Source organism: Rattus rattus, chromosome 4, assembly GCF_011064425.1.
Source record: "Rattus rattus isolate New Zealand chromosome 4, Rrattus_CSIRO_v1, whole genome shotgun sequence".
In the NCBI taxonomy this organism is placed as follows: domain Eukaryota; kingdom Metazoa; phylum Chordata; class Mammalia; order Rodentia; family Muridae; genus Rattus; species Rattus rattus.
Genome location: NC_046157.1, coordinates 116,225,430 through 116,252,097, shown reverse-complemented (window position 1 = coordinate 116,252,097; position 26,668 = coordinate 116,225,430). Strand labels below are relative to the sequence as shown.

The 26,668-nt window shown below is 45.4% G+C and overlaps 1 protein-coding gene across 20 annotated transcripts in view; it reads right to left on the bottom strand.

Annotated features, from left to right (window-relative positions):
- Positions 1-26,668, bottom strand: part of Map4k4 (mitogen-activated protein kinase kinase kinase kinase 4) — a 125,518-nt gene that overhangs the window by 32,872 nt on the left and 65,978 nt on the right. For all 20 annotated transcript variants that reach the window (XM_032900989.1, XM_032900996.1, XM_032900993.1 and 17 more), the window contains exons 4-12: positions 18,010-18,135; positions 14,994-15,104; positions 11,298-11,388; positions 8,762-8,892; positions 8,073-8,127; positions 6,356-6,434; positions 4,765-4,940; positions 2,433-2,505; positions 1,105-1,315 (exon numbers count right to left, since the gene is read on the bottom strand). In XM_032900989.1, the coding sequence (XP_032756880.1) occupies positions 1,105-1,315; positions 2,433-2,505; positions 4,765-4,940; positions 6,356-6,434; positions 8,073-8,127; positions 8,762-8,892; positions 11,298-11,388; positions 14,994-15,104; positions 18,010-18,135 (1,053 nt within the window). The remainder of the gene's footprint in view (positions 1-1,104; positions 1,316-2,432; positions 2,506-4,764; positions 4,941-6,355; positions 6,435-8,072; positions 8,128-8,761; positions 8,893-11,297; positions 11,389-14,993; positions 15,105-18,009; positions 18,136-26,668) is intronic.

Sequence of the window (26,668 nt, the reverse complement as noted above, 5' to 3'; positions counted from 1 at the left end):
GAATATATTCAAGTCAAATGATGGACGAGGAACTGCAGGGCTGTGGCATATAAAGTAATAGGAGGTCAAGAAAAGAAAATCAGGGGTAGAGAGCTGGCTCAGTGGTTAAGAGCGCTGACTGATCTTCCAGGTCCTGAGTTCAAATCTCAGCAACCACATGGTGGCTCACAACCATCTGTAATGGGTTCCGATGCCCTCTTCTGGTGTGTCTGAAGATAGCTACAGTGTACTTATATAATAAATAAATAAATCTTTAAAAAAATTTAAAAAAAGAAAAGAAAATCAAAAAGTGTTGATTCTCAAGTGAATTACAGGGAAATAGTACATCCATGTGAACTAAAATAAAAATAACCTATAAATAATTACATTGCCAGGGTTTACAGTATCAATGCCCTTGTGAAAATCATGTGAACTATACCTACCATAAAATACAAGTAACCTTATTGACTACTCTGCTTTCTGAATCTCCCTTTTTATAGATAGATAGATAGATAGATAGATAGATAGATAGATAGATAGATAGATAGATAGATAGATCGATCGATCGATCGATCACGGGGCCATGTGCATGCACATGTGGCAGGGTCAGAAAAAAGACAACTTGCTGGGGTTGATTCTTTTCTCTCTACACTACCCGGAACTGGGGATCAAACTCAATTTGCCTTGCTGGTGCAAACATCTTATCCATGGTGCCACTGCACTGAGCCATTGCACTGGTCTGAATGCTTTACTCTTAAATCCATCCCAGAAGTTAAGGCAAAAGTCTGAAGTTTCAGAAAAATATAAAACTGGGTCACGAAAGCCAAGAATGGCAGAGAAAATAGGTCAAGTCCAAGCAAGTCAATTTAAGCACAGTGGAAACCTGTCTCGAGCAGTCCTGCACCTCACGTTGTGCACCTAAGTATCAGGCAGATCCTCCAGGAGTGCGAAGCCTGCTGGTGCTCGGCCAAGCATCCCTCCAGGAGTTCTCTGCCGCTGCAGCAGGCTAGGGACCGACTACCTCACAACTTATTAGCTCCCCTTTCCTCAACAAGCTAACTGGGTGTCTGATGTGAGAGCATGGGTAGGGAAGAGAAAAGGCAACACAGCTTTTCTCCTTTCTACCTCTTCCAGCCGCCTCCTCTGTTCTTTCTGCTGTTCAATCCGCTTCTGCCTCTCAGCCAGCAGCTGCCTCTTATACTCCTCCTGCTCCCGGAGCTGCTGCTCCTGCAGAAGCTGCTGTCTCCGCAGAGCCTCAGACCGTTCCTTGTTCTCCTGCTGCAGCCTCAGGAAATCACGTCGCAGAGTCGACTCTCCAGGCACATTGACGATGGAACTGTAGGGGACAGGTCTGTCAGGGCTCCATGCATCACCTGGGCCTCCGAGGGTGTGACCCAATGGGCACACACCCAGTTCCCTTCACGGGCCACTGACTGAGCCCAGGAATTCAAACAACATGTCTACCAGGACGACTATGCCTACTGCTCCAGAGGCTACTGTCCAGAGACTCGCATCATCCTGTGTCATTTAGTAATGTCTGAAAACGCAGCCCTAGTAGATAAGCATTCCTGCTTGGGACTCTCCTCTTCTCTCACCTCTGGTATCCCTTTGGCCCTCTGGTTTTACATCACTGCACAGAAGTCCTGGCACCCTGGCCTCATCACCCCTTCATTTTCTTCTGGTCTGCGGCAAGGCCTGCTTTGCTCCCAGATACCATTCTTTAACATCAGAGACAGCAGCAGCCTTGTGAATGAATGGGCTTCGCTCAGAAAACTCAGCTATCACTTTTCTGCTTTGGGGGCTGTCCCCACGCCTGTACCATACAGAATGCCAAGAAACACCTCCTTAAACCTCTGTGACCCTCTCTGAACTTCTATTCGCAGCTCACGACTCCCATGGGTCTCAGTGTAACCTTCACCCTGGTTTTGTTTGGATTCCAACCAAAGGTAAGGCCAGAGCTAGAACAGGTGCAGGCAAGCACATCACTAAAGTAAAAGTATAAGAAAGGAACCCACTCTTCTTCGCCTTCTGCCTGGCTTCACTGAGCTAAACCAGATAGAAGACACATGAAGGAAAAGGCCAAAGGCTGGCAACCCCACCAGCACATAGGGAAAATAAGGTGGTGAGGAGTTTCTCATCAGAGGGCCTGCTGGCCTCTGAGCCACATGCTCCTCTGTGTGTGGGACCAACTTCTGTCTGGCAGCAGACTTGTACCATTTGTGCCTTCTGCAGCAAGAAATGTCAGAAGCATTATTTCCTCAGCCTCAAACATAAAACTGGGTTAAAAACAAAACCAGAAACGAGGCAAGTGTTTGGGGTGGGGAACTGTTCGCAGAGGGCTGTCGTGAGGTGAGAAAAATGGCAGATAGGATGCAAGCTGGTGCGGCCTGCTGCTCCATAGGCGTTTCAGAGTGCGGGGCATCGGTGGAGCCTGGTCTGGCTGGTGTCCATACCTTGGCTCTCCCTCCTGCTCAGGCACTTCCTCCTCCTCCTCCTCACTGCCGCTGTACTCATACTCCGTCTCATCTGAAAGACAAGGTCAAGAGAAACGGGAGAACTCAGATCCTCACAGGTGCCTGTGTAGGCAAGCATTCTCAGAGTCAGAAAGACCAAAAACAAGATGCTCTTTGTAAAAACAGCATGAGGAGAAGAGCCACTGACTTCTCATCAAAGGTAGGGAATTCTGAGCTGGCTACACTCCCTGAAGCTGGTCTTTCCCCAGTGATAAAATCCGGTAAGTTGGAGTTTCTGTGAGAGAGTGCACACAAGAGAAGTAACTCAACGGCACCGGCATATCTACATTCAGAAAAAGTATTATGCTGACAGATATAAAAAGACAATCGATACACAGATGACAGAGATAACAGATGTGGTAAAAATTCAGAGATCTCAAATTATGGTCTAGAGACATCAAGAACTAAGCAAACTCAGCATAGGACAAGAGCGGCGTAGAAAGTACTGAAATGGACACAGAAAGAGCAGAACACAAAAGTACTCGCCACATCCAGTTCTCTGAAAAGAGTAACAAGATCGACAAACTCCAAGTTGAACTAACAAAAGCAGAGAGAAAACTCAAATTAATAGAATAAAGATGAAAAGCAAATTGGTAAACCATAGGGCTGGTGAAACCCAAAAGATCATTAAAAAATGCTTTGAAAACTTATATTCCAGAGGTTGGCAAATAGAGAGATAAACAAACTTCTAAATGCCTATGGTTGACCACAATTAAATCTGTAAGATATAAGCATTTAAATGGGTCCCTAACAAGTACTGAGACTGGTTCAGTGGTTAAGAATTCTTATAAAACTAAGTCTAAGGAAGGACAGATGCTGGCCAGATGCAGACTCATCCTATGAAGCCAAGACGACCTAACAGCAAAACCCAATAAAAACTGTGTAAGAAAAGATCATTAGGTGCCGGAGAGATGGCTCCGCAGTTAAGAGCACTGACTGCTCTTCCAGAAGTCCTAAGTTCAATTCCCAGCAACCACATGGTGGCTCACAACCATCTGAAATGGGATTCAATGACCTTTCCTAGTGTGTCTGAAGATAGCAACAGTATACTAATATACATTAAGTAAATAAACAAATCTTTAAGAAAAAAGCATTAAAGGCTCGTTTCTCTAAGAAACATTGGATGGAAAATTCCCAACAAAATTATTTGAATGTTATATTCAAGAATATATTAAGACTAGAAACCACAACAAAAATGGTTTATCTCAGGGACGCAGAGCTATGCCAAACAAAAAATGTAATACATGACATAAATAAACTTCAGGACAGAGCTGAAAATGAGAAGAATGCCGACTCCTGGCACATACACACCCCAGCACGGGGGGTAAGATGGAAGGCTCACCAGCCATCTGCAGCTTATGTAGTGAGGTCCCACTTAAAACAAAGTCCTGAAGAAAGTAGGAGCACGAAACCTAAGAGTACATTTCTAAACAGTGACGGCTACATACAGCAAGCCTACAAACAACCCTGTACTGGATGAGGAGCAGTGAACATATTCTCTAAAACCTAGAACTAGATGCTTATTTGATACAGTGTTTCAAGTCCCACCCAACTAAAGAATAAGATGTAAAAAGAAAGAACTCAAAGTATGCTAACCTCAGACTCTTCAAAACCCTGCAGGATACAGAATTAACATATAAAACCTAGCAGCTTTCCTATATGACAGCCACAAACTCACTGAGAAAGAACAAGTGTCCAGGGATAAGCCTGATGCAGAGCCTACGATGAAAACATTATGCCACTTGAAAATGACACTACATAGAAAAATCTTCCTGTACTTAAAAAAGTAATCCAAAACATACATATGAAACAGAAGACTCTGCATAGCCAAATAAACCTTCAGGGAAACGAACGGACCTGGCAAATATTAAAACAAGCGCCGTGACCCAGACTCAGAAAGCCAAATACTGCGTGTTCTAAGAGGCATATTTCACTGTTTCCCCGTGTGTGTCAGTGTGAGGGATATGACATGAATCCAGCAGGAGCCACGAGAGGGGAGGCAGGCTGTGGAGGAGCACTGGCTTGCAGTGACCTTGCTCTTGCTATGTAAGCGTGCAGGAAGGCCTAGGACCACGTGACAGGAAGAAGGAAGAGGGAGAGGCGAAGGTGTTAGGAAGAGCACAGAGGGAAAGAAGAACTCCTGGGAAGGGTGTGGAGCTCAACAGCCTGCACTTAAAATGTCAGAGAGAAGCCTGTGCTTTCAACACTGGACTCAGACCTCTTAACGTTAAGTCAGAAAGGCGAACATAAGGACATAAAGGAGCCTCCATACCTTTCTCGCCTCTCTTCTTCCTGGTCCGGTCTATGTGATCCTTAAGCTGGATTCGAACCTGCCTTTCATTGGGCTGATCCCTTATGAAAGGGTGTTTTAAAAGCTGCTCTGTAGAGGGCCGCTGCATGTAATTCTTCACCAGGCAGCCTTCTATGAAGCTGAAAAATTTCTTTGACCTGTAAGAGGAAGTGAAACGTACGGTCAAACTTCTAAGACAAAGTACCAGGGAGGAGTCTGAAAACCATTCTGTGTTACTATGGTCACACCTGCAGTGCACACTAACAATGCAGTGCACCAGTCAGCAGTGTTACTGGGTCACACCTGCAGTGCACGCTAACAATGCACTGCACCAGTCAGCAGTGTTACTGTGGTCATACCTGCAGTGCACATTAACAATGCACTGCACCAGTCAGCAGTGTTACTGTGGTCACACCTGCAGTGCACACTAACATTGTACTGCACCAGTCAGGAGTGTTACTGTGGTCACACCTGCAGTGCACACTAACAACGCAGTGTTACTGTGGTCACACCTGCAGTGCACGCTAACAATGCACTGCACCAGTCAGCAGTGTTACTGTGGTCACACCTGCAGTGCACACTAACACATCACTCACAGCCATAAAAGCAGCCAGTTAAAGGAACAGAGTTTAAGTCTAATGTACTCATTAACCACTATATCACAGAGCAGGCAGAGGCACAGGGACAGAGAAAAGGCTTCTCTAATGTGGGGTCAGGGAGGCGCACAGATGACCACAGGAGTCACAAAAAACAGAGACAAAGCAAAGAGCCAGCCTCAGTGGGCAAATGCAGGACATGTACTGACATTTCAACCGGCCTTACACTGGCTCAATTCTTTAAGTCCCAGAGTTTAAAAAACAGAGGCAGAAATGACAGGTTTTACTTTGTGAGTGCATGCGTGTGCACGGTGGGGCTGGGGGACTCTTGTCACACTCATTTGTGCCACAGATAGTTTTAGAGCTTTGTCCTTTTCCCATTCCCAGCCTGGTGCGTGAAGACTCATACACAAACCTACAATTGGATGGTACATTTTATAAAACATCATTTTGGTATCTGCAACCCACCCTCACCCAGACAGGATCTTGCTCTATTACCCAGAATGCTTTAAACGCCTAGACTCAAATGGTCCTCCTGGGGTAGTCATAATTATAAGTTGTGGGGCCTGCAAACATGCACCATGGCCCCAGACACCTTTCCTCAATGTTAAACTCTATTGCCAGAGGGCTTTCAACACATCTTTGCCAGTTTAGTAGGGAACTGCTCTGTAACACAGTACACTTAAAGACCTTTAAACATTAAAATATCACCTTCTCTTCTTATTATGGGGTTTCAGAGCTTGCTTGTTCATTAGCATCTAAATTGATGCATCCAGAACAACACAAAGAAATCAATGCATGTTAGACTGTTTGAAGATGCTGGCTTTGTAGAACTGAAGTTAGGGTGGCCAGATTTTTATTCCTGAACGAAATGAAACCATAGGGGTTGGGGGAGAAGAAAAGAAAAGGGAAGAAAGGAGAGGAGGGAGGGATCCGGGAGAGGGGTGGGAGTAGGAGAAAATCCATACATGGCTTACCATTTTTTTGACTTCAGCCTGGGAGGAGGGTTTCTGGGGATGAGAAACAGCGCTCTCATTGGATGCATGTCACAGAGAGCTGGGAAAGGAGACGGTTGTGTCAGTAAAGCATGTATTTACCCTCTCTTGACCTCTGGGGTTCACGCACAAACAACGTCACGCACAAGTAATTGCCATGGATACCAAGCAGCTGAAAAATCTAGATACAAACCCTAGTCCATACCTTGAATTTACCATTTAAAAAACGTAAAATATAAGAAGACCAAAAATAGACAACTTCAAATTGGCACTGGAAAGGTCTCATAAATCAAAGAAAAATATTAATTCAAATTTAAAAGGAAAAAAATACTTGTTTTTAAATTTTAAATCACCTTTAAAATTATAATGAAAATGGCTGTTTTTATAAGGTTGGTCTAAGGATCAGAACAGCTTTGAAAAGGCCTTCAGTGTTATAAACAGTAGCAATGCCTAAACACAGTGCAAGAGTGTTTCAAATGGAACCAATGCAGAAATGCAGCTGGCACATCCAGAGCCTCAAACAGAACCAATGCCTAAACACAGCACACAGAGTCCCCAGACATTGCTGTCTGCTACTCCATCTCTTTTCCGGAGGAGAGAGGAAAGCTGAGTGTAAACGGAGGTGCTGGCCTCTGTGCAGTTACTGCTGTTTATGTAACTCACTCCAAGAAAGGCGAGTTCAGCAGACACATATACTGGCAGGTTATAGAAGATCAGGCGTATGGTCAGGGAACACTTGTAAGGCAGTTAGCTGGGAATGGAGACCAGACTAGCAGACACCAGTATCCCAGCATGAAGGGAAACTGAGACAAATGACATAGCAATACATCCCGTCTCAATACCATATAAGGAAACACAAGAGACAGAGTACTCTCAGTGGGCATCCACCTCCGCACTGCAACTGATTCTTAACTGTCTGTACTGTTTCATTCACTCAACGAACATATATTCTTAACTAGATACGAGGCACCATTCAGTGTTTAGACATACCTTTCCTAGCAGGCCAGGAGAAATACTAAACATGTTTTCCTTCCTTACTTCTTCTACATTTCTATCACAACCCTAATCAAAAGTCAATTCTATGATTGACCAGTTTACTGAATTAACCCCCAAGAAAAAGCAAATTCAAATCTTCAGAGAAAATTCCATAAATAAGAAGTAAATGTCTCAATATGTAAATTCAAAATAAGAAAATTTCAAAGGTTAGGAACTGTTTCAATCAATATTCTTTAAATGCAAAAGAAAACAATAGCTCTTATTAATTCCAGATGCTGCGGGGGCAGGAGAGATGGCTCAGCATTTAGGAGCACTGAATGCTCTTCTAGAGGTGCTCAGTTCAATTCCCAGCAACCCATGGTGGCTCACAACCATCTGTAATGGGATCTGATGCCCTCTTCTGGTATGTCTGAGGAGAGCAACAGTGTACTCAAATTAAATAAATAAATCTTTAGGAAATAAAAAGACTTTAAATTTTTTTTTTCAGATGCTGCATCTCATTTTCTAGAATAGGTTAGAGACCTAGAGAGCCACAAAAGTAATATTGGTTAACAAGAATTCCCTGTACATCTGCAGGCACCCTTGATCATGGGTCTTTCATCTAATCGTTCAATTATGCGTGGTTCTGCCCAGTGTCCTTGAGTTCTTACAGGTAATCACTTTATACAGAACAAATGAACTCAAAAAGAAGGAAGCTACTCACGGGGGGCTCCTTCTGCCATCTCGATGGCCGTGATGCCACAAGACCAGAGGTCACTCTGCAAAGACAGAAGAGAATGTTCCAGATGCCTAGTTACATTTCTAGACAGTCATACAAATGAAATAAAAGCATCCTTCAGGTAAAAAAAGCAAAAACAAACCTTGCTATGAAGTTATTCCCTTTCCAGCCCTAGGGGTTATTTTTATTTACTTAAGCATGATATTATTTTGATAATGTTGAAAAGTGTTTCAACTTTTATGCATGTATTAAGGAATAGAAAAATCAGTCTGCAATACATATTTAAATAATTCAAATTAAAAGAAAATCCGGGTACATAATGGTTTAAATTAATCCCCATTAACTGGATATTGGCAACAAATACTGAAATACACGAGAAGAGTTAAAACATGATCTCAATTTTAACACCAGGACTACAACCATGAAAGCAAAAGTTTTGTCTTTATTGGCAAATAAAACAGTAGCACAGTCAAGCTGATTCAGACAATGAAATATAAGTTTATGCCTGGATTAAAAAAGTGCACTATGATTTCAAGCCCCTAGAGGTCACTCTATAATCACTTCAATTTATTTGTCTAACCAAGAGAAGTTATGAAACTCTTTACACAAAAATGCCTGGCAATGACAATAATGGTAGGGGCTGGGGGGGCGGGGCGGACAGACAGGGGTCTTACTCTGTAGTCGTAAGTGGCATCTGGGTTCTCGTCGCAGGCGATGACCTCCGGAGCCATCCAGTATGGCGTGCCTATGAATGTATTTCTCCGTCCAACCGTCCTGTCCAGCTGAGCGCTTACACCAAAATCAACTACGGAAGGAAAAATAAGAAAAAGTGGAGCACAAGTTAACAGAGAAGAAAAAGAAAGTCTACTAGGGGCTGCCACAGTACAACTCTAGCAGTGGCTTTGTTAGCTGCAAGGTGTTCTGGGAGGCAGCACTGGAAAGGGCTGCACCCCCTTTCCCCTATTCCCCCCCACCCACCTCAAAGCAGCAATGTCAAAACTGCAGCCCAAGAGCCCAGGCCACTCCAGAAGACCCGGGAGGCCAGCCCAGACTGCCGAGGGGCACTGCAGGGCTAACACACCATACTGTACTAAACAGAGACTCACAAATGTAGAGTGGGAAGTGAGATCGCTCGGTAGATGAAGGAACTTAAAGGAACCCACTGTACACTGTGAGGACCTGAGAGGTCAGTTCCTGGGTTACAGGAAGACGGAGGCAAAGATACGGCTTTCACAGCTGTTCTCTGACCTCCATTACGTGTTCTGGACACACATGTGCACACACTCGCATGCACACACACACCTGAAACACACCCACAATAAACATTCTCTAGAATAGCTGGGATGTGAATTGACCTTTCAGAGAGCAACTTCTATTTTCTGTGAATTTAATGATGATGGCTGGCTACAAGAAAGCCATGGATGGGAGGGAGGCAGGGTTGTCAGAAAGCATGCACGCTGGATGCATATGCCGCCATTATCACAGCCCACGGGCTGCCGTCGGCCCAGCAGGATGGCCCACAGCTCACCCAAATGGGTCTGCGAAATGCTAGACAACCAGCAGGGGTCACACACATCCCAGCTCTGTGTACAGAGCAAGCTCGAGAAACAGTTGGCTCACTTGTTGACTGTTCTTCAACACACAGAGGGCAAAGTCAGGACAAATAGCCTGATTAGGCTTTTCAGCACCTTGGCCAGGAAAGACTGAGGGTATCAGTCTCGTGGCATGAGGTCAGGGCATGGAAACACCAGAGCAAGGACAGCATGAGTGTCCCAGCTTAGCCCCGAGGAGACTTCCTCGTGGGCAGAGCCCCTGCAGATAACCAGGCAGCAGAGGCACTGCGGAAGGGAGCTGAGATCTGGGCATTAAGAAGCTGCTTCTACGGCTCAGGCTTCCGGAAGAAAAGGTGAGTGGGCCATGTAGTGTCCACAGGAAAACTAACATGATCCTTTAGTAGAAAAAGTGGGTGCTGATCGTGCTTAACGTGTAAGAAAATTAAAAAAAAAAAAAAAAAAGAAAGAAAGAAAGAAAATGGGGATGAGCTCGAGTGTAGCTCAGGGAGACAGGGACCGTTTCTGAGGCATTAGAACGCCACCTGCAGGAAATGCCATCCACGGAGGCATCCACTGAATACCTACACCAACGTGAAGACGACGTCCAGGCACCGTATGAAAATACACCAAGGACTAAAGCGATTCCGGGTGGCTGTGCTCCCAGAATATTCTGGTAAAGAGGGCTATTCTCTTCTATTTGAGAAATGCCACATGATGCCAAGAGAATTATAAATCTTATAAATTATCACCAGCACTAGAGAAGGGAGGCAGGGGCCCAAGGTGGATGAGAGGGTCAGAGAGAGCCCCGACAGACAGGAAAAACTAATGTTGAAAGTGAGGACATGAATTCCCAATGGAAGAACAGGACGTGCAAAGGTCCTGGGGCAAGGTCTAAGAAGCAACGGGAAACAACATTTTGTCAGCAGTGAGTGCTGCTCCCACCAGTGTATCTGAAAACAGCCCAGCTTACTTTTTATGACTTCATTCTTTATTCTATTACTAAAAAAATAACTTCATAGAATTCCCATATTGTAACATGGGATGTAGGGTAGAAAAAGTGAAGACACCAGACAGTGGGACACAGGAAAGTAGTGAGGGTCAGATCCTACACCTCTTAGAAGCCAAGGTAGGAAGTCTGACTCTTCTTGTAATAGCAGAGTAAATCACTGAGGGTCTCTGTGTGCCTGTCTCTCTGTGTGCCTGCCCACCCCCTCCCCATCTCTCTCGCTCTTTCCTCCTCCTCCTCCTTCCCCCTCCCCCAACTTCATACCCTAGGCTGGCTTCAGACTCACAATTTTTTTAGCTTCCCATGTCCTAGTACTGCACTGTGACAGGCACCGCTGTGCTTACATAACAAAGTATGACTTTTAAGTCGGTGTAGGGCAGTCACGAGTTCCTGGGCTTGGGCCTTATCAGTGCCCCCCATCCTCTCACGCCAAGTTAAAACAAAAACTTTTAAAACTCCCTTTGGCTGCTATATCTGGACACTACAGAAGCCTGGGATGGGAGGAGGCTGGGGCTGGCTAAGCACTAAGCCTGTCTGCTTATCCTTCAGGGGAGAAGAAGAAAAAGCAAACAGTGTTAACAAGATGAACTCTGGGCTAAATGTTAAAGGGGTACGGCCTGCGGCCCGCTGGTACCAGGATGGTGCACACACCAAGTTTCACCTCCGCGTTCTCAGTCAGCAGCACGTTCTGCCCCTTGATGTCTCGGTGAATGACATGGTGAATGTGGAGATGGGCCAACCCCTGAAAAGAAAAGCAGATCTGAGTCTCAGTTCTCTGTCCCTGTAAACAGACGGCCGGGGGCACCCTTTCATAATAAGGTACACGCGTGGGCCAAGTTTTTGTAGATCCACATTTAGAACGTAAAATTTACCCTTGGCGCATTCCCAGGAAGGCCCCGTCAGCCTTGCCACACATACAGAACTCGGTGGGCCGGGCTTTCCCTCTGGGATGATCACAACCTCTTTAAGCTGTGCTTATGACACTGGCTTTAGATTGCTATCTGTGGGTTTTCTGCTATAATTTGTGCTATTTGTGTTCAGAATGGCTCCTTTCCCACACCAAATGTCTATCTTTCAATGGGGAACCCTGTGAACTTATTCGAGCTAGACTCATCCTGGGGGGGAACAGAAAAGAATTAGAGACGGCCTTAAAAGCTGGCTTTTTAAAAACTGTAGGCTTGTCTTCCCACTACAGAGGAACAAGCTGCTAAGTGCTGATGTATCTCACTGGATATCTGTTCAAGTGTAAAATGGTTCTGTCACCAGAACAGCCTTGTGTAGGAATAAAATATCCTTCTCCCCTTAGGCAAACAAACACTCCTGGCACATGCGCTTTTGATGCCCTGTATCCAGAATGAGTCCAGCAGCATCTCCCAAGAGGTGGTGGGAAAACACACACATCCACCTGTGACGTAAATGCAGTAATGCACCACTGGATGACCCACCAGCTGCGGCGTAAACTGGGCTCACGGGCCTGTGCTATCAAGAAGAGCATCGATGAATTATCAACAACAGCTCCAGATCACTTCTTTTTCAAGCAGAGTGGGTTCTAAATTCACTTACTGATCTGTCAGTGAAATAGATTCCGGGATATCTATCTACTATTACTCATCTTACTGGGTACCCCGTTATGCCATAAGGCTGTGGTGGGGAGAAGCCCTCAGAGACGGCACTGCTTCCGCTGACTGGGAAGCCCCTCTCCTTCTCAGCACTCTGGAACATCAAACGCTAAAGAGCAAACTGAAGCCACTTGGTTCTTACAGGCTCTCCCTCTACTGCTTCAGTTTACTTCTGTTCTAACTTGCATGAACTTCTGCTTTACCCTCTGGCATCTTCTGACAAACATGAGCAGCCCTGTCTTCTCAGACGGTTGTGGCTATGTGCAATCTATACCCTTCCAGCAGTAAGTGCGTGAAATCTTCCCCATTTCTTAGTCCATACTGGGTAAGGATTGCTGCTTCTACTCGGGAAATAGTTCATAACACAGCTAGCTACCTTAGATCAGACAAATAGGCAAAACTGAATACATTTCCCTTATGTGCAGTTAAATTCCTTGGGGTCTGACCCTGAACTAAGGCCATAATTACTCCTCCTGGGCATAGATGCCAAGTCCACATCAACTCAGGAAACAGCCTATTCTAAATCAACTGGAAAGGGTTTTCCTTCTCAGCTCATCTTCCTTGACTTCATGTGACAAAAGAGCTGTCAAACTGCCCCTCAACACTGGTGACGTAAAGTCCTGAGTTCTCATCTTCGGTCAGAAACAGTGCTTTCTACCACAAGGAGAGAACTGGCTTCGAATGTGCATGAGGAAATGGGCAGGAAGGACGGAGAGGCTCTGCGGAGAGCCTTGTGCCTCTCACTGTTCAGTAGGCTAGCCCAAGAGGACTTTGAGGCAGTGGTGGTCTATGTATAGGACCCTTGCCTGGAGGGACAGGAGGGGGCTTTTCCATATGGAAACCAGCCACCCCCACGATGTCCAAGGACCTATAAGACTCACGGGGTTCACTTGCTTTCTCTATCAACACCAACACATAGCAACTCCCCAAACAACACCAGCGAGGAATCTGGGTGTTTCTTTGTTTTGAACTAAAACTCCGCCACAAAAAAGTTTTACTATAGACAGTGCATGGACGGAGAGGGTTCTTACTAAAGGAAACAATCTGCAGCGCTTCAAAAGGATGACATTTGCCACCACAGTGACTCTTGCTGCGAGCAACTTAGGCTTCTCTTCAATGTTCCTGAACTCAGATAGTGACAAAATGCTAAACTAAACACATTACACTCGACCGGTAACCTCTTCTCCCTGGGTTTATAGAAACAGGCAATCAACTTTGATATCAAGATACATCCTATGTCTAGAAAATTATGCTCAAGGCACAGCCTCCTTATCTACCCGGAGTGGTGCTCTGTCCCTGAAACTGCAGCACCAGAGAAGCCAAAGCAAAAGCCCACAAGTCTAAAGCTACTACCTACAAAAAGGGACGTTTACTTTCAAACAGAGAACAGCCATCAGCCAAGCTCCTCAAACCCATGCCTAGCCAGCTCTAGGATCCAGCCTCTTTGCTGCGGAACCCTGCCTGTCATCATGGGGCCCTTACAACAGCAGCTTCTCCCTGTCAGGCTCAACTCTCCGTAAGACCCATAAAAGGCAGGCACCTGATACTCAATGAGGACGTGTGTGAGGGATTACGGGTTCTCCTACCATCAGACTCCCTACCTCACACCAGTCTTTTGAAGGAACCCTCCTTGAAGGCTCCATAAAATATATAAAACAGAGAGCCATTAAAACACTTCTCTGGGAATTCTAGTTGACAGTTGTTAAACTTGCAGCCTTCTATGAATCTTAAATATAAAAAGTAAATTTAGTTACGGTAATAAAAAAAAAAAAAAAAGACTAACTCGTTACTGGACTTTGATTAGTAGGCAAACAAGAAATAAAACTTCGGTTTGAATCCAGAGTCTTTATTTCTAAAACATGGAGGGATGAGTCACTCAGCAATCAGTTTAAGTATGCAGTCTGGGGGAAAGGGACAGAACAGCTGTGGTAGTGGAAGAAAGAAGTCCCTTAGCAACTCACACGATTTCCAAATAGGAGGCTCTGAAAACCTCCTATGCCGTAAGGGCGGCCTTATGACTTGAAAGAATGCATTTAGTGGCTAAAAACTCGGCAGTTTAGAAACTTGCTCTGGAATCGGCTGTGAAGAACGCTAAGCGTTAGGACTTCATAAATATTCCAGGATATTCTAAGAGCCAGTGCCAAAGCCACTGAAGGTCTGGAACCAGCACTCAGAACTGTGAGTGCTGCTCTGCAGGGCTACCCCCCACCCCACCCCCGACACCACAGGAGGTGCAGGCTCGCTCAGCTGTGAGGTGCTGGGCACCGTCTAACAGCCACAGACTCAGGACCTCCACTGCCCCAAGGGACTGGTGACTGGAGTGTCCCAACCTCTTCCACATGGAGCAGACATGAGCGTGCTCAAGTCCCTCATGCTGAAGCAATGCAGTGTCTGCACAAGAGTTCCACAGGGCCTCCCTCGTGAGGCCATGTTTGTTCATAGCTCTAAGACAGTATGGCTGCTAAAGCACACTCCTTAGGAAGTGACAACAAGGGGGTGACTGTATATTCTAATGGTTTCCAAACCACCCAGACCAACATCTTGGGTCTTCAGAGTTGAACGTATCCAACCGCGATGTAGAGTAAACCAACATCGTACAGAGAATGCTTGGCTATCAAGAGACGGCTCTCTCTAATGGGAGAGCAACGGCAAAGACGAGCTGAGGATTCCGCTCCAAATGGAAGAGTGAGATCAGAGCATGGCACCGGGTTGCTCCTGCTTTCCTTACCCTGAGGATTTCCCTGGAGATGTAAGCAATCCAGTCTTCTTTGAGTGTGTTCCCTTTGGTGTTCTTCACAAGGTCTGTGATGGAACCAGCCCCACAAAACTCCATAACGAGCTACGAGGAAGACCAGACATGTTGTAACAACCACATCCCAGGATGAGCACACACCCGAGCTACGTCACACAGCCCTGTCACCTACAAACCACCCGGGCACATGCGAGATCGTGCTGGAAGCCTCCAAGTAACAACTGTTTGCTGCCCGTTCTGTGGCATGTGCCTGGGTGGCAATTGTGGTGTGTTTCTTCCCTTCCTCCAAGGAAAATCACTTTGGTGGTCATCACTACTGGATTATTAGAAATCTGTACTCCAGAAGGTCTTCCCCAAGATGTGCTATTTTTAGACACTATGGTCTTGAAATCATTTCATAGTATTTCCTACTAGCTGAGTCTAAATCAAAAGGGAAATGGGACTTTTAAACCCTTACACAGTTTTGAAATGTGTGTACCTGAAACATCTAACTATGATAACGACACCTGTGGACTTCCTAGAAAAGGAACTGAATGTTCCAAAACTTCAGTTACGACTGGAGTTAAGCACTGCTATCTTCCCGTCCTTCCCTCTGCAGTCCCTGGGCTCCTCCCTCCCTCCTCCTGTCTTCCCCTCTCTCTAGTCTGTACATTTGTCTGTACATTTTGTTGAATGAGAGACGCCCACAGGCTCCTGTGATTGAGCACTTGGTCCTCAGCCGCTGGCGCCGTGTAACAAGGTCATGTGACATGTAGGAAAGGGAGTCTTGGCAGAGGAAGCAAGTCACTGATGGCAGGCGCTGGTGGGCACTGGCACTTCCTGTCTGCTCTGTTTCAGGTCTGCTATGTGAGGAACTGGCCTCACGCTCCTGGCGGCCATGACTCCCATCTGAGGGACTCTGTCGTGTAAGCCAGAATAAACCCCTCGCCCCTCAGCTGCTTCTGTCAGTGCTTTAACACAGTAGCAGGAACTAAACTAACAGTCTGTGTGTGCCAAGACTACCCAAGCACACCGTCATCTGTATCTTTACTTATTTGACAGTGCACAGGTGTGTGTGTGTGTGTGTGTGTGTGTGTGTGTGTGTGTGTGTGTGTGTGTGTGTGTGTGTGTGTGAGAAACAGGATGGCCTCAGGTCTCCTTCCTCAGGAACTTTCCACTCCCCTCCTTTATTTTTAGACAGTCTGTGTGTGTAATTTTATGTACCATTAAGGAACTCTAAATGCAAAACAAAACAAAACAAAACAAAACAAAAACCCTAACAGTATTTGTCTTCCCGAATCTGACTTTTCTCACAGAACAGGATGATCTCAGTCACATCTTTGTTTTAGCAAATGCAGTTTTAACTTCTCTGCAGCTGAACAGAATTCCAGTGAGTGAGAGAGAGTGTATGTGTGCGTGTGTGTACACGTACGTACATATGTACGTACGTACTGCATTTTCTATGTATCTGCCCACAGGTATGCAGGGTGGCTGCATAATGTGGCCATGTGTGTGCAGGTAATGCCCTCTGACATATCGCACTGGGGTCCTCTGGGTAATTAATGTGGCATAGCTGGATCTTACACTATCTCTAGTTTTAGGGTTTTTTTTTTTAAAGGAACTTCCACGGTGGCTGGACCATTTACATTTCACACGTGTGAGTTCTGTGCTCACATCCTCACAGTGCCTGCTTCTCCTCCAGAGCTAAGGACGCTGCACGTGTTCACTGGCATTTGCTGGTGACACGTGCTTCCACTGAGGACTGCCTGCTCAGTGCCCCACCTATGACTGAGCTGTTTGGTTTATTTAGTTCTTTTTTTTTTTTTTTTTTTTGTTCTTTTTTTCGGAGCTGGGGACCGAACCCAGGGCCTTGCGCTTCCTAGGTAAGCGCTCTACCACTGAGCTAAATCCCCAGCCCCGGTTTATTTAGTTCTTTAAAGTATATTCTAGATATTAATCCCGTCAGATGTACAGACAGAAAAAGTTTTCTCCTGTCCTTTAAAATAGCTTCTTCCTGTTTGCTCTGTTGTGCAGAACCTTTTAATTGTATCCAATCCCATGTGCCAACTGTTGCTATTACTGCCTGAACTCTGGCGTCCTTTCCAGAAAGCTGCCTGCCTATGCTGTACTGAAGTGCTTGCCCTATGCTTGCCCTCTAACAGATTCAGAGCTTTAGCGTTCACATTAAGACCTCTAATCTATTTTCAATTATCTTTGTGCATTACGAGAGACAGCAACCGAGCTCCATTCAACTGAGCTCCATTCCTGAGTCTCCCTGGAGTCGTCCGGCACAGACGCTGTTCTCCACTGTGAGTTTCTGGCAACATCTTTGTCACCAATCAGTAGCAAGAGACTGTGTGGCAGGTTTGCTTCTGGGTGTATCTATCGCTGGCCCTTCTGTACCACTGTCATGTCAGCACTGAGCTGCTAATGCTTCCTACACTAACCTTCTTAAAGTCAGTTATCCATCTACCTCTTTGCCTTATAAACTCAACACCTTCCGCTTACCTCACACACCTCACACACGACAGGCTCTCGGCCACTGTTTTCAATAGAAATAGTTTTTGCTTTTGTTTTTTTTGTTTTTTTGTTTTTTTGTTTTGTTTTGTTTTTTGTTTTTTTTTCTCTCTCAGAACTGAGGACCGAACCCAGGGCCTTATTGAGCTAAATCCCCAACCCCTTGCTTTTGTTTTTAAAGGCTAAGTGTGTCAGTTCAAGAAATTTCCATGGAATTTACTATTCATAATAAACTACTATCGTTAATGTTACTAATGAATGACTGGCAACGCCTTGGTGGGAAGCAGAAAGGGAAATTGATTTGGCTCTCACCAAAGAGCTTCCTGTAAGATGGCTGCCCATTCCTGATCTCTCGGCCACAGTGCAGACACAGGATAAGGAAGCCCCTGTCCCTCTGCCTTTATTCCTTCCTTCCCGCTCCCTGAGAAGCAGTGATTCCCTTACTATAACAATCACAGATGGGACACACGCCAAAGGCTTGCAAGTATCTACCTACCCAGAGCTGGTCATCGTGTCCTGGAGGGCTCTTCTTAATGAAAGCACCATAGTATGTTGCAATATTTCTATGATGAGAATATTTCTTCAGCATATTTATCTCCAGTTTGATTTCTTCCTCTTCATCCTTAGGGGAAAATATAACAAAACATGTGGCTCTTGGCCGACTTGATTTCCTCCCATCCACACCGTGAAATGGACAGAGTGCACACCCCTCTACCAGTGACCCTCAGGCCATCTACCCACTTCTTTGAGTGGCAATTTGCTTAGGTCAAAAACACCACACATAAAAAGTTAATCTGACTGATACTATGATCTTTTTTAAAAAGCCATTTCTTCCTTAGGAAACATTTATGAATATATTTAAGACAAGAAAAGTTTTGCAAGGTACTGGACAGACGACAACACATGACTTCAGGGACAGTGTGCAAGGTTCCCACTCAGGTGAGACCAGCAGGTGAGGGGTTGGGGGGAGGGGAGAGCCCTTGTGATAAGAAGGGAAGAGGAAGAGGGAGGAAAGAGAGGGACATACAGGCAGGAACCATCATCGTGTGAATAACCAGGGATGAGGAACCACAGTCTGTTTCTCCTATACACGTGGGGAAGGAACTACAACCATCGGCATGAGCATTTTATCCTATTGCCTGCTGCACACGCTGACAAACTTCAGTAAGAGGGCAGGTTAAGGAAGATCTCCAAGTACCATCCAAATGAAGAAAAAAATCAGAATTAAAGTGAGAACAAAAAGAGTGTGTGTGTGTGTATGTGAGAGAGAGAGAGAGAGAGAGAGAGAGAGAGAGAGAGAATAACGTCTGTGTATGTGTGTGTGAATAATGTCTGTGTACGTGTGTGTGTGTGTGTGTGTGTGTGTGTGTGTGTGTGTGTGTGTGTGTGTGTGTGTGAATCAATCAGCCTTGGGGTAGGAAAGCACAGTATATGTTGTCACTGAATACACCTGACCACATCTCTAGAATTCCTTATACACTCACTTCATTGCTGCAAGCCCCTTGGGTTTCTGCATGAACACACTCATTCTTTATTGGCATTTCTCCCTTTCCTGGGAGATTTGGAGTTTCTCAGTAATATATAGGTGTGTGTACATGCTTGCCCAAAAACCAGCTTTTAACTTGGCCAATAAAAAAACTGCCTCGATTTGAATTTTCTCTCCAAAGGAACTTCATACTAAACAAAAAGGAGTGGTGATTAAGAGAAGTGGAAAGAAGCACGGTCCCTGACAAAACTAAGAAGAGTCAACCTCTCTTAGAAAGGCCTTAATCATGTCCTTTGTACACGCACACTCATACATACAGGATGATGTAGATAACACAGGTGAGACAAGAGAAGGCCATGAATTTGTTGGTGAGGAACAAAGGGCCCTGCTTACAAAGCCACCTGAGGCTGCTCTCGGAACAAGGCCCACAGCTAAACACAGGCCCCAGAAAGCCAGACGTCCTGTTGCTGTACACTCACAGTAGCCAGGCATGCAGAGATTGGGAAGAAAGAGCACAGCCAGGGGTGATAGTGTCTGCCTTTAACCCAAGCACAAGGAAGCAGAGACAAGGGGTCCTTTGAGTTTGGGGCCAACTTGCTCTACACACAGAGTTCCAGGCTGGCCAAGGATACAAGGTATGATCGTCTTTAAAAAGAATACATGGGTCTGGAGAGATGGCTCAGTGGTTAAGAGCAATGACTGCTGCTCTTCCAGAGGTCCTGAGTTCAATTCCCAGCAACCACATGGGGGCTCACAACCATCTGTATGTAATAGGATCTGATGCCCTCTTCTGGTGTGTCTGAAGAGAGCGACAGTATGCTCACATACACGAAATAAATAAATAAATAAATAAATAAATAAATAAATAAATAAATCTTGGGAGGGGAAAAAAAGAATAGATGAACAAAACAAAAACAATTATTTTAACAAGGTAGGACAAAGTTCAAATATTAACTCTGTCTTAAAGTCCAATCAGCCTAATCCTTGAGTTCAGTGCTTTATGAGCTGCCCAGACTTGAAAACATTTTTACCCATGTGTCCCTCCCTCCCTCCCTCCCACTCTTCATCTCATTCCGTTAACCCAGGACCACTGTTCCATCCACTAGACAGAGAGGTCCACTTCTTAGCAGAGAATAGGGCTGTAAGAGCCTCCAGGGAGCTGCTCCCTGGGCAGCAATTAAGATCAACAATCGATAGGCTGCAGCGTTCTCTTCCTCCAGGGACGAAGGCATTCTTTTAGGACCCAGCTGTTCGTCCCTCTAAGAAGTCAAAGCTTCCAAAGGTTCCGTAACCCACGGACTAAATAAAATACCAAGTGTATATATAGTCTCAAACTGTTAAAAGCTTAAACAGCGCAGTCCACTGGTCTGAAAACATTGAGTATGTATACTGAGAAATATGATCGGCAGATTTTCGTGGTCCATTTCTGGTGATCCAAACATCTTTGGACAGAGAAACACTGTGCTCTGCCACCGCACTGCACCACCCCAAGACTCACGCTGTAACACCTTTGACACTGGGCTACAAACTTGACGTGGTGGAGAAGACCTTGCAGACTGTACAATGGGGCTCTTCCAGGTTACACCCTAGAGTCCGTGAAGCACAAGACCTTAAGCACAATCAAAGTCAACAGTAGCCTCTCCACATGACTGAAGCATCATGGAGAGACAGTGATGGCACTCATTTGCTTGCCAAAATCTGTCCTACATCTCAGCAACCAAGTCCTAAGGCGCAAGAAACTCAACTGAAAAGGTCCTGATGGGAAACTGCGGTCTCCATCCCAAAGCACTACTGTAGGATGATGTAATCTAACAGACACTCTGAACATCACTTCTGTTGTTTTCATGATTTTAAAATAAAATCATGTAATAAAAGAGAAAGATGCTGAGTGTCATTCACTGTCATTTACTGTCTAATTATGCAGGCCTAGCCTCGGAGGGGAAAAAAAGCATCAGAAATATAGAATTTGCCAAGGACCTTTGAGCCAATTACAAGTAGAATCTTACGATGAAGACTTAGTATACGGTATTTTATATTGTCTTTAGAATGTAGTTAGGATGATTTCCAAATCCCCTTTGATGACAAAAGTTTGGGGATTGGAGAGATGGCTCAGCATTAAAAGAAACAGCCAGAGAACCCTAGTTCTATACCCAGCATCAGTAGGGAGGACACACATCTTTTTCTAAAAAAAAATAAGTTTGGTGGTCTTATTTCAACATTTAATAGACACGCACGCGCACACACACACACCACCACAAAAGTAAACAACTGGTTCAAGTGGAAGACACATCAGTGAGCAGACGAAGGGCTGAAATGTAAGCCAACGGTCGAACTGACAAAGAACAGAGGAGGCTTATATGCCACCCCATGTGTCTAACTGTAAGTCCAAACTACTGTGTCCTTCATACTCCACCTCAGGGGAGCCAAGGTGATCACACATGGGGGATCTGAAGGATGGGGCAGGAGCTCTAGGAGCAAATGGCTGTCCTCTGGTTCCCTTCAATGGGGAGGCAGCTGCTGAGCCCCCCTTCGTGAGTTAATGCAGCTGGTGCCAATTAGCATTTTGGCCTCCGCCCAGCAGGAGCAACTCTCACAGACAAGTTCTTTGTCTGGAGCTGGGTTCTGACAGTGCACAAGCTTTCAGTTCGCTCCCTGGCTATCAGGGGATTGGGGGCTGGGAGAAGCCAACATCTGCATGGCATTAATTTACACAAGCAGCTATGGGCTGTAAACAAATCAAATGAAACATACTGCCCATCCCACTGTCTGAGCACACCACACAGGAGTGTGCACTACTAGTTTATCTGTCTGTTTTTTAATGTCCCCTTAGGTGTCTGAAGTAAGCGTGTTTGTTTTGCAGGGCCTTTAGAGTGCTAGCCAAGTGCTCTACCACTGAGCTAATGTCTCCATCCCTTTTGGGTTCCCTTAAAATGTGGCTTCCATCCCTTATTGTCCAAGTTCTCTGTCTCTGTCTCTGTCATTCCACTGATGACTGTACTGCCTGAGGGACAGAGAGACCTTAGAGACAATGACTGGGACCCAAGAAGACTGAGGAATGTTCTGAGTTCATCCTCTTTCCACCTGGCTTCTTTACAAAATTACTCATCAGTCAGTGACAGCTAGGCAAATGGCAGGAGGGCAACTGATGGTCTCTGTGAAGCTGGAGAAGAGAGCTGTGATGTGAGCCAAAGTCTCTGGCAAAGTTCTGCCCCAAGATCTACAACTGAGCCATGTCCCTGAAAGAAAACAAACTATTTCACCTTGCAGAGTCCAGGCAGATCCGAGAGTGGGATACTCAGCACCAGCCATCTTAAAGGTAGCACAAAATCGATTAAGCTTAATTTGGCTTTGATTCAAACATAAAAGAGTTACATGACTTCGATTCACCACTCAAAAAAATGTAAATGACAATTTTACAGATTCTAGAAGGGGATACAACGTAGAATAAATGGGATTTGTTATGGGATCAGGCCACAAGAATGACAGCCTTCAAAGTAACATTCTCACCCAAATCAGTCAGTGCTTTGGGGAAAACCCGCAATCCTCATCCAAACTGGTGATGCCCAAGTGATGGAGAAAGAAAAGTGCTCCCTCCCTCAAACACACCAATGTCAATAATAAATTCATGTTCTTCTTTACATAACTGAATCAATGCCTTTCTTCTGGGTATGGCCACAGCCTCAAAGCTGTTCTCTGCCTGATGGCAGATCTAGTCAGTCAGAGCCCTCAGAGCCTTCCTTCTTCCCTCCTGCTGAGTCATTCAGTCAGACCTTAGTGCTCACCTGAAGCCCAAGACAGACATGAGACGGCAACTACAGTAACAGCAGAGCGGGCAGAGCCTTCTCCCCTCCTACACGCCACTCACTTATGAATGAGTGTGGAGGACTATGCTCCCCTGAAGGAGACCATGGCGTCACAGAAGTCAAAGCACAACTCTGTGATAAAGCCCTCCAAGAAACACAACAGCAAATGGCAAATGCTGATCCTCCTGAAGCCCAGTAACACACACGTTGTTCCAAAGTTTCATGTCAACACCCAGAAATCCTGGTAGATCCCAATGTTTAAGGCAAAATGTCCTAAGTGTGTTTTCAATGATATACACCCTCAAATACTCTATGTTTATTTCCAAAACCAAGTTCTCCACAAAAGTGATTACACTTTAATGTTTTATAAAGCCTAAGAATCTAAAATCTAAAACCCAGAAGTTATCGAAGCAGTATGACCTTGGCAACAGAATGTGGTCATACATGTGTAAGCGTGCATGTGTTAGGTACCTATCAAAATGTGGTTGTACTTGTGAGTGTACACATGTTAGGTATCTGTCAGAATGTAACCATACATGTATAAGTGTGCATGTGTCAGGTACCTATTAAGAGGGTTAAATAAATGGACAGAAGAGAGGAAACAAGGAAGAGGAAGAAATTCTGGCATTGACTACCTCTAGGGTAATTTCTTCTTTAATCTTCTAACTTTCCACATGGTCATGCATAAGATTTCTGTCAGCTCTCATGGTCTGCCTCCCTGTCTTCCATCCCTGATGCTGTAGGGTCACTGTCAAACCTGAAGAAGCACACAGCCTTGCTAGGCTAGGCCAGAAACACTACAGGCCTCAGGCTTGTCTGCAGTCAGTACCAATGCAAAACACTGAGCTAAGAGCAGCAACTTCCTTATGTAAGTCATTCCTGAGAGGAAGGAAGGAAGGAAGGAAGGAAGGAAGGAAGGAAGGAGGGAGGGAGGGAGGAAGGAAGGAAGGAAGAGGGGCTCGCCCAGCAACTGCCTTCACACACTTTACTTGACGGCCTGAGGCTCCTTACTGGACCATGCCTGTGGCAAATTCCATGAGCTCCGCACACTACACAGAAAGAGAAGTGCCCTGCACACTGAACAGTGTTACTCACACAGATCAAGTGAGGATTGGCCAAGGGCTGCTTGGAGGGCGTGGCGTGTGGAGCAGTACCTGTGTGTGAGCAAGCACGCCTCTTACCGCCAGCCCACGGCCTCGGGTGCACAGGAGCTCAGACGCAGACTTTAAAGGCCATGGTCTCAACAATGGATTAAGATCAGTCCTCAGCTAATTGGTGATCCAACCACCAATAATTATGGTAACTAACTGGATGCCCCCCAAATTCAAGAATATTATAAAAGTATAAAATAATTGTGAAACCAATAAGGTAAGATTCATTCTTCTAATTTAGAAGAATTTTCTAATTCTGACTTTACAAGTGTTAGTGAGCAACCGATTTAATTAAATTATATTTTTTAATTAAAATATAATTACATCATTTCCCCCTTCTCGTTCTTCCCTAAGATCCTCCCACATACCTCACCCTTCACTTTGCTTCCTTTCAAAGTCATGGCCTCTTTTTCTTTGTTTTACACACACACACACACACACACACACACACACACACACACACACACCCCATTGCACACAAAGATGATGAAGCTTTTGCTTTAAATTTAACATGAATCAATCCCTTATACTCAGTTTCTTTACATCCAAGATGGAAGATCCCTTCCAAGCAGGTGAGGCCACCCACAGTGGTAAATAATACATTAGGTTAGCATGAAAATCTTTTTTTGCAGCACATAGCACACAGAAAATATGTGCTGTGGTTCTAAGAAAATGAACTACAATTATCTTTGGCTTTATAGAGTATTCCTATAGAGTCTAACATGAAACAGGCCCTGGTGAAGGTAGACACAATCCAGGCAGTGGGTGGGGCAAGGACAACAGGCCAGGGCAGTCACCGCCAGTGTAACCGGCTACCTCTCCCACCATGAACAGTCTGAGTCCTAACTAGACGTGCGCTCACCTCCATTCACACAACGACAGACAAACCTGCAGGCGTTCCTACCCCCAAAACCCGGGAAGGATGACTCTAATAACCTACAGATTCCCAAACAACTGGTAAGGAAAGATAACTGATTCACGTAGCCATGGATGGATGCTGCTGGTCCTACCCAACAGGGTCACCCAGGCAGGCCCTCTGCCACGGCTCTCCTGCTGCCACACTCTGAATGCACGCCGGGTATCTCTGAACGCACTGCATATCCCCTGACACTGAGCACCGTGTATAGCTTATCAGAACGGTTGTTCTTTCAAATATGAGTTTTTTAAAGCTGTATAAGAGAGTTGAAGATAAGATTTTGCTGGACAAAAAAATATACTTTTACAGGATTAGCATGATCCAATTCAAAAAGGCAAACAAAACTTCTGAGGTTTTGACAATTGAGGTTTTGCTACCTTAAGCCTACTGCTTTAGGCACTCAGAAAGCTGCAGACCAAGTATTTAAAGTAAAAGAAAGAGTTCTGCTTTAGATAATTAGAAACTAAATAATCAAAATCCTGCTCGAATATGACTCATAAGACAGACGCCAGGGCAGCCCACCAACCGCTTATCTCACTTTGGTCTAGCCATGGCTCACTAACTTGACTCTGGGTTCTCAAATCCCTCCAGCGCTCACCGCCACTCCCACACCTCCCACTCCCCCTCCCCTTCTCTTAGAGGCATGGGTGCACTAACAGTAAGCAGATAGATGACAGGGAGGCAGAGGAACTTTCTAGGAGAGAGGTCTGGGCAAAGGCCCCCAGAACACTACATCGCTCTCATCGGTCAGCAGACAGGCAATGCCACCCACTACCGAGTAACAACAGTCACCCTCCTCAGAGGCCCTCATCTCTTGGCCTCTGTATGACCATAAAGCAAAACACTTGGTGAGAGTCTGTCTGAAGCCTCCTGGGTTTAGCCAAGGCAGAACAATTGTTTTTAAAGTGGAACTCTCCCCAGAGACAAGAAACAGAACACACTTGTCAGAGAGAGGACCACCTACCTTCCCATGCCTACACTCACTCAGACATTCAAAGTAGTGAGAGAGCAGAAGGAGAATTAAGTCCACCAGCATTATGCACTTGTGAAGAATCTGACGCCTCTTCTGCCCTTTGGGGCACCTACACACACACACACACACACACACACACACACACACACACACACACAAAGAGGTGGGGAGAGACACAGGCAGGTAGGCAGACAGACAGACTCTCAAATGATATTTCCTTTCCAATAGTCCATACTAGTTTATAGAGACAAACTTTTAAGGACTACTCCATGAAGACCCGAAAGATCATTACCTAGGCAGAAAGGCTATTATCACATGGAAATCTGCCTGCCTCACCCTCCTCTAGCCAGGCTGAGAAGAATGATCAGATTATGCCACTTTCCCTGCCCTGCCCACTGACCATTTTCAGTTGCCATGTTCACACTGCATCTAGAAGGAGGAAGGGGGGAAACAACCCACACAAGCCACAGGCAGCAGCATCACAGTCATACCCCAGCCTACAGGAACTAATCTATCAACAAGACAAAGCTGTACGGAACCCAGGCCACACCCTGTGTACACTCAACAGCTGATCTTCCTATACAGACAGAGTACCACACCTTGAGCTGAAGTAGGACACGGAAGACCTGTGCCTTCTGTCGTAGAATGGCTGGGTGTCAGTTTTGCTGCCTAAAACAGCACAGAATAGGGAAAAGCAGCCGGCCACCCACGGTTCTCTAAGGCTTATGACCTACACACACTGCCCCTCTTCTGTAAGAATGAATATAATTATGCTATACACATCTATGCGCCCTTATGTAAATACAAATGAAACTGTTAAGAATTT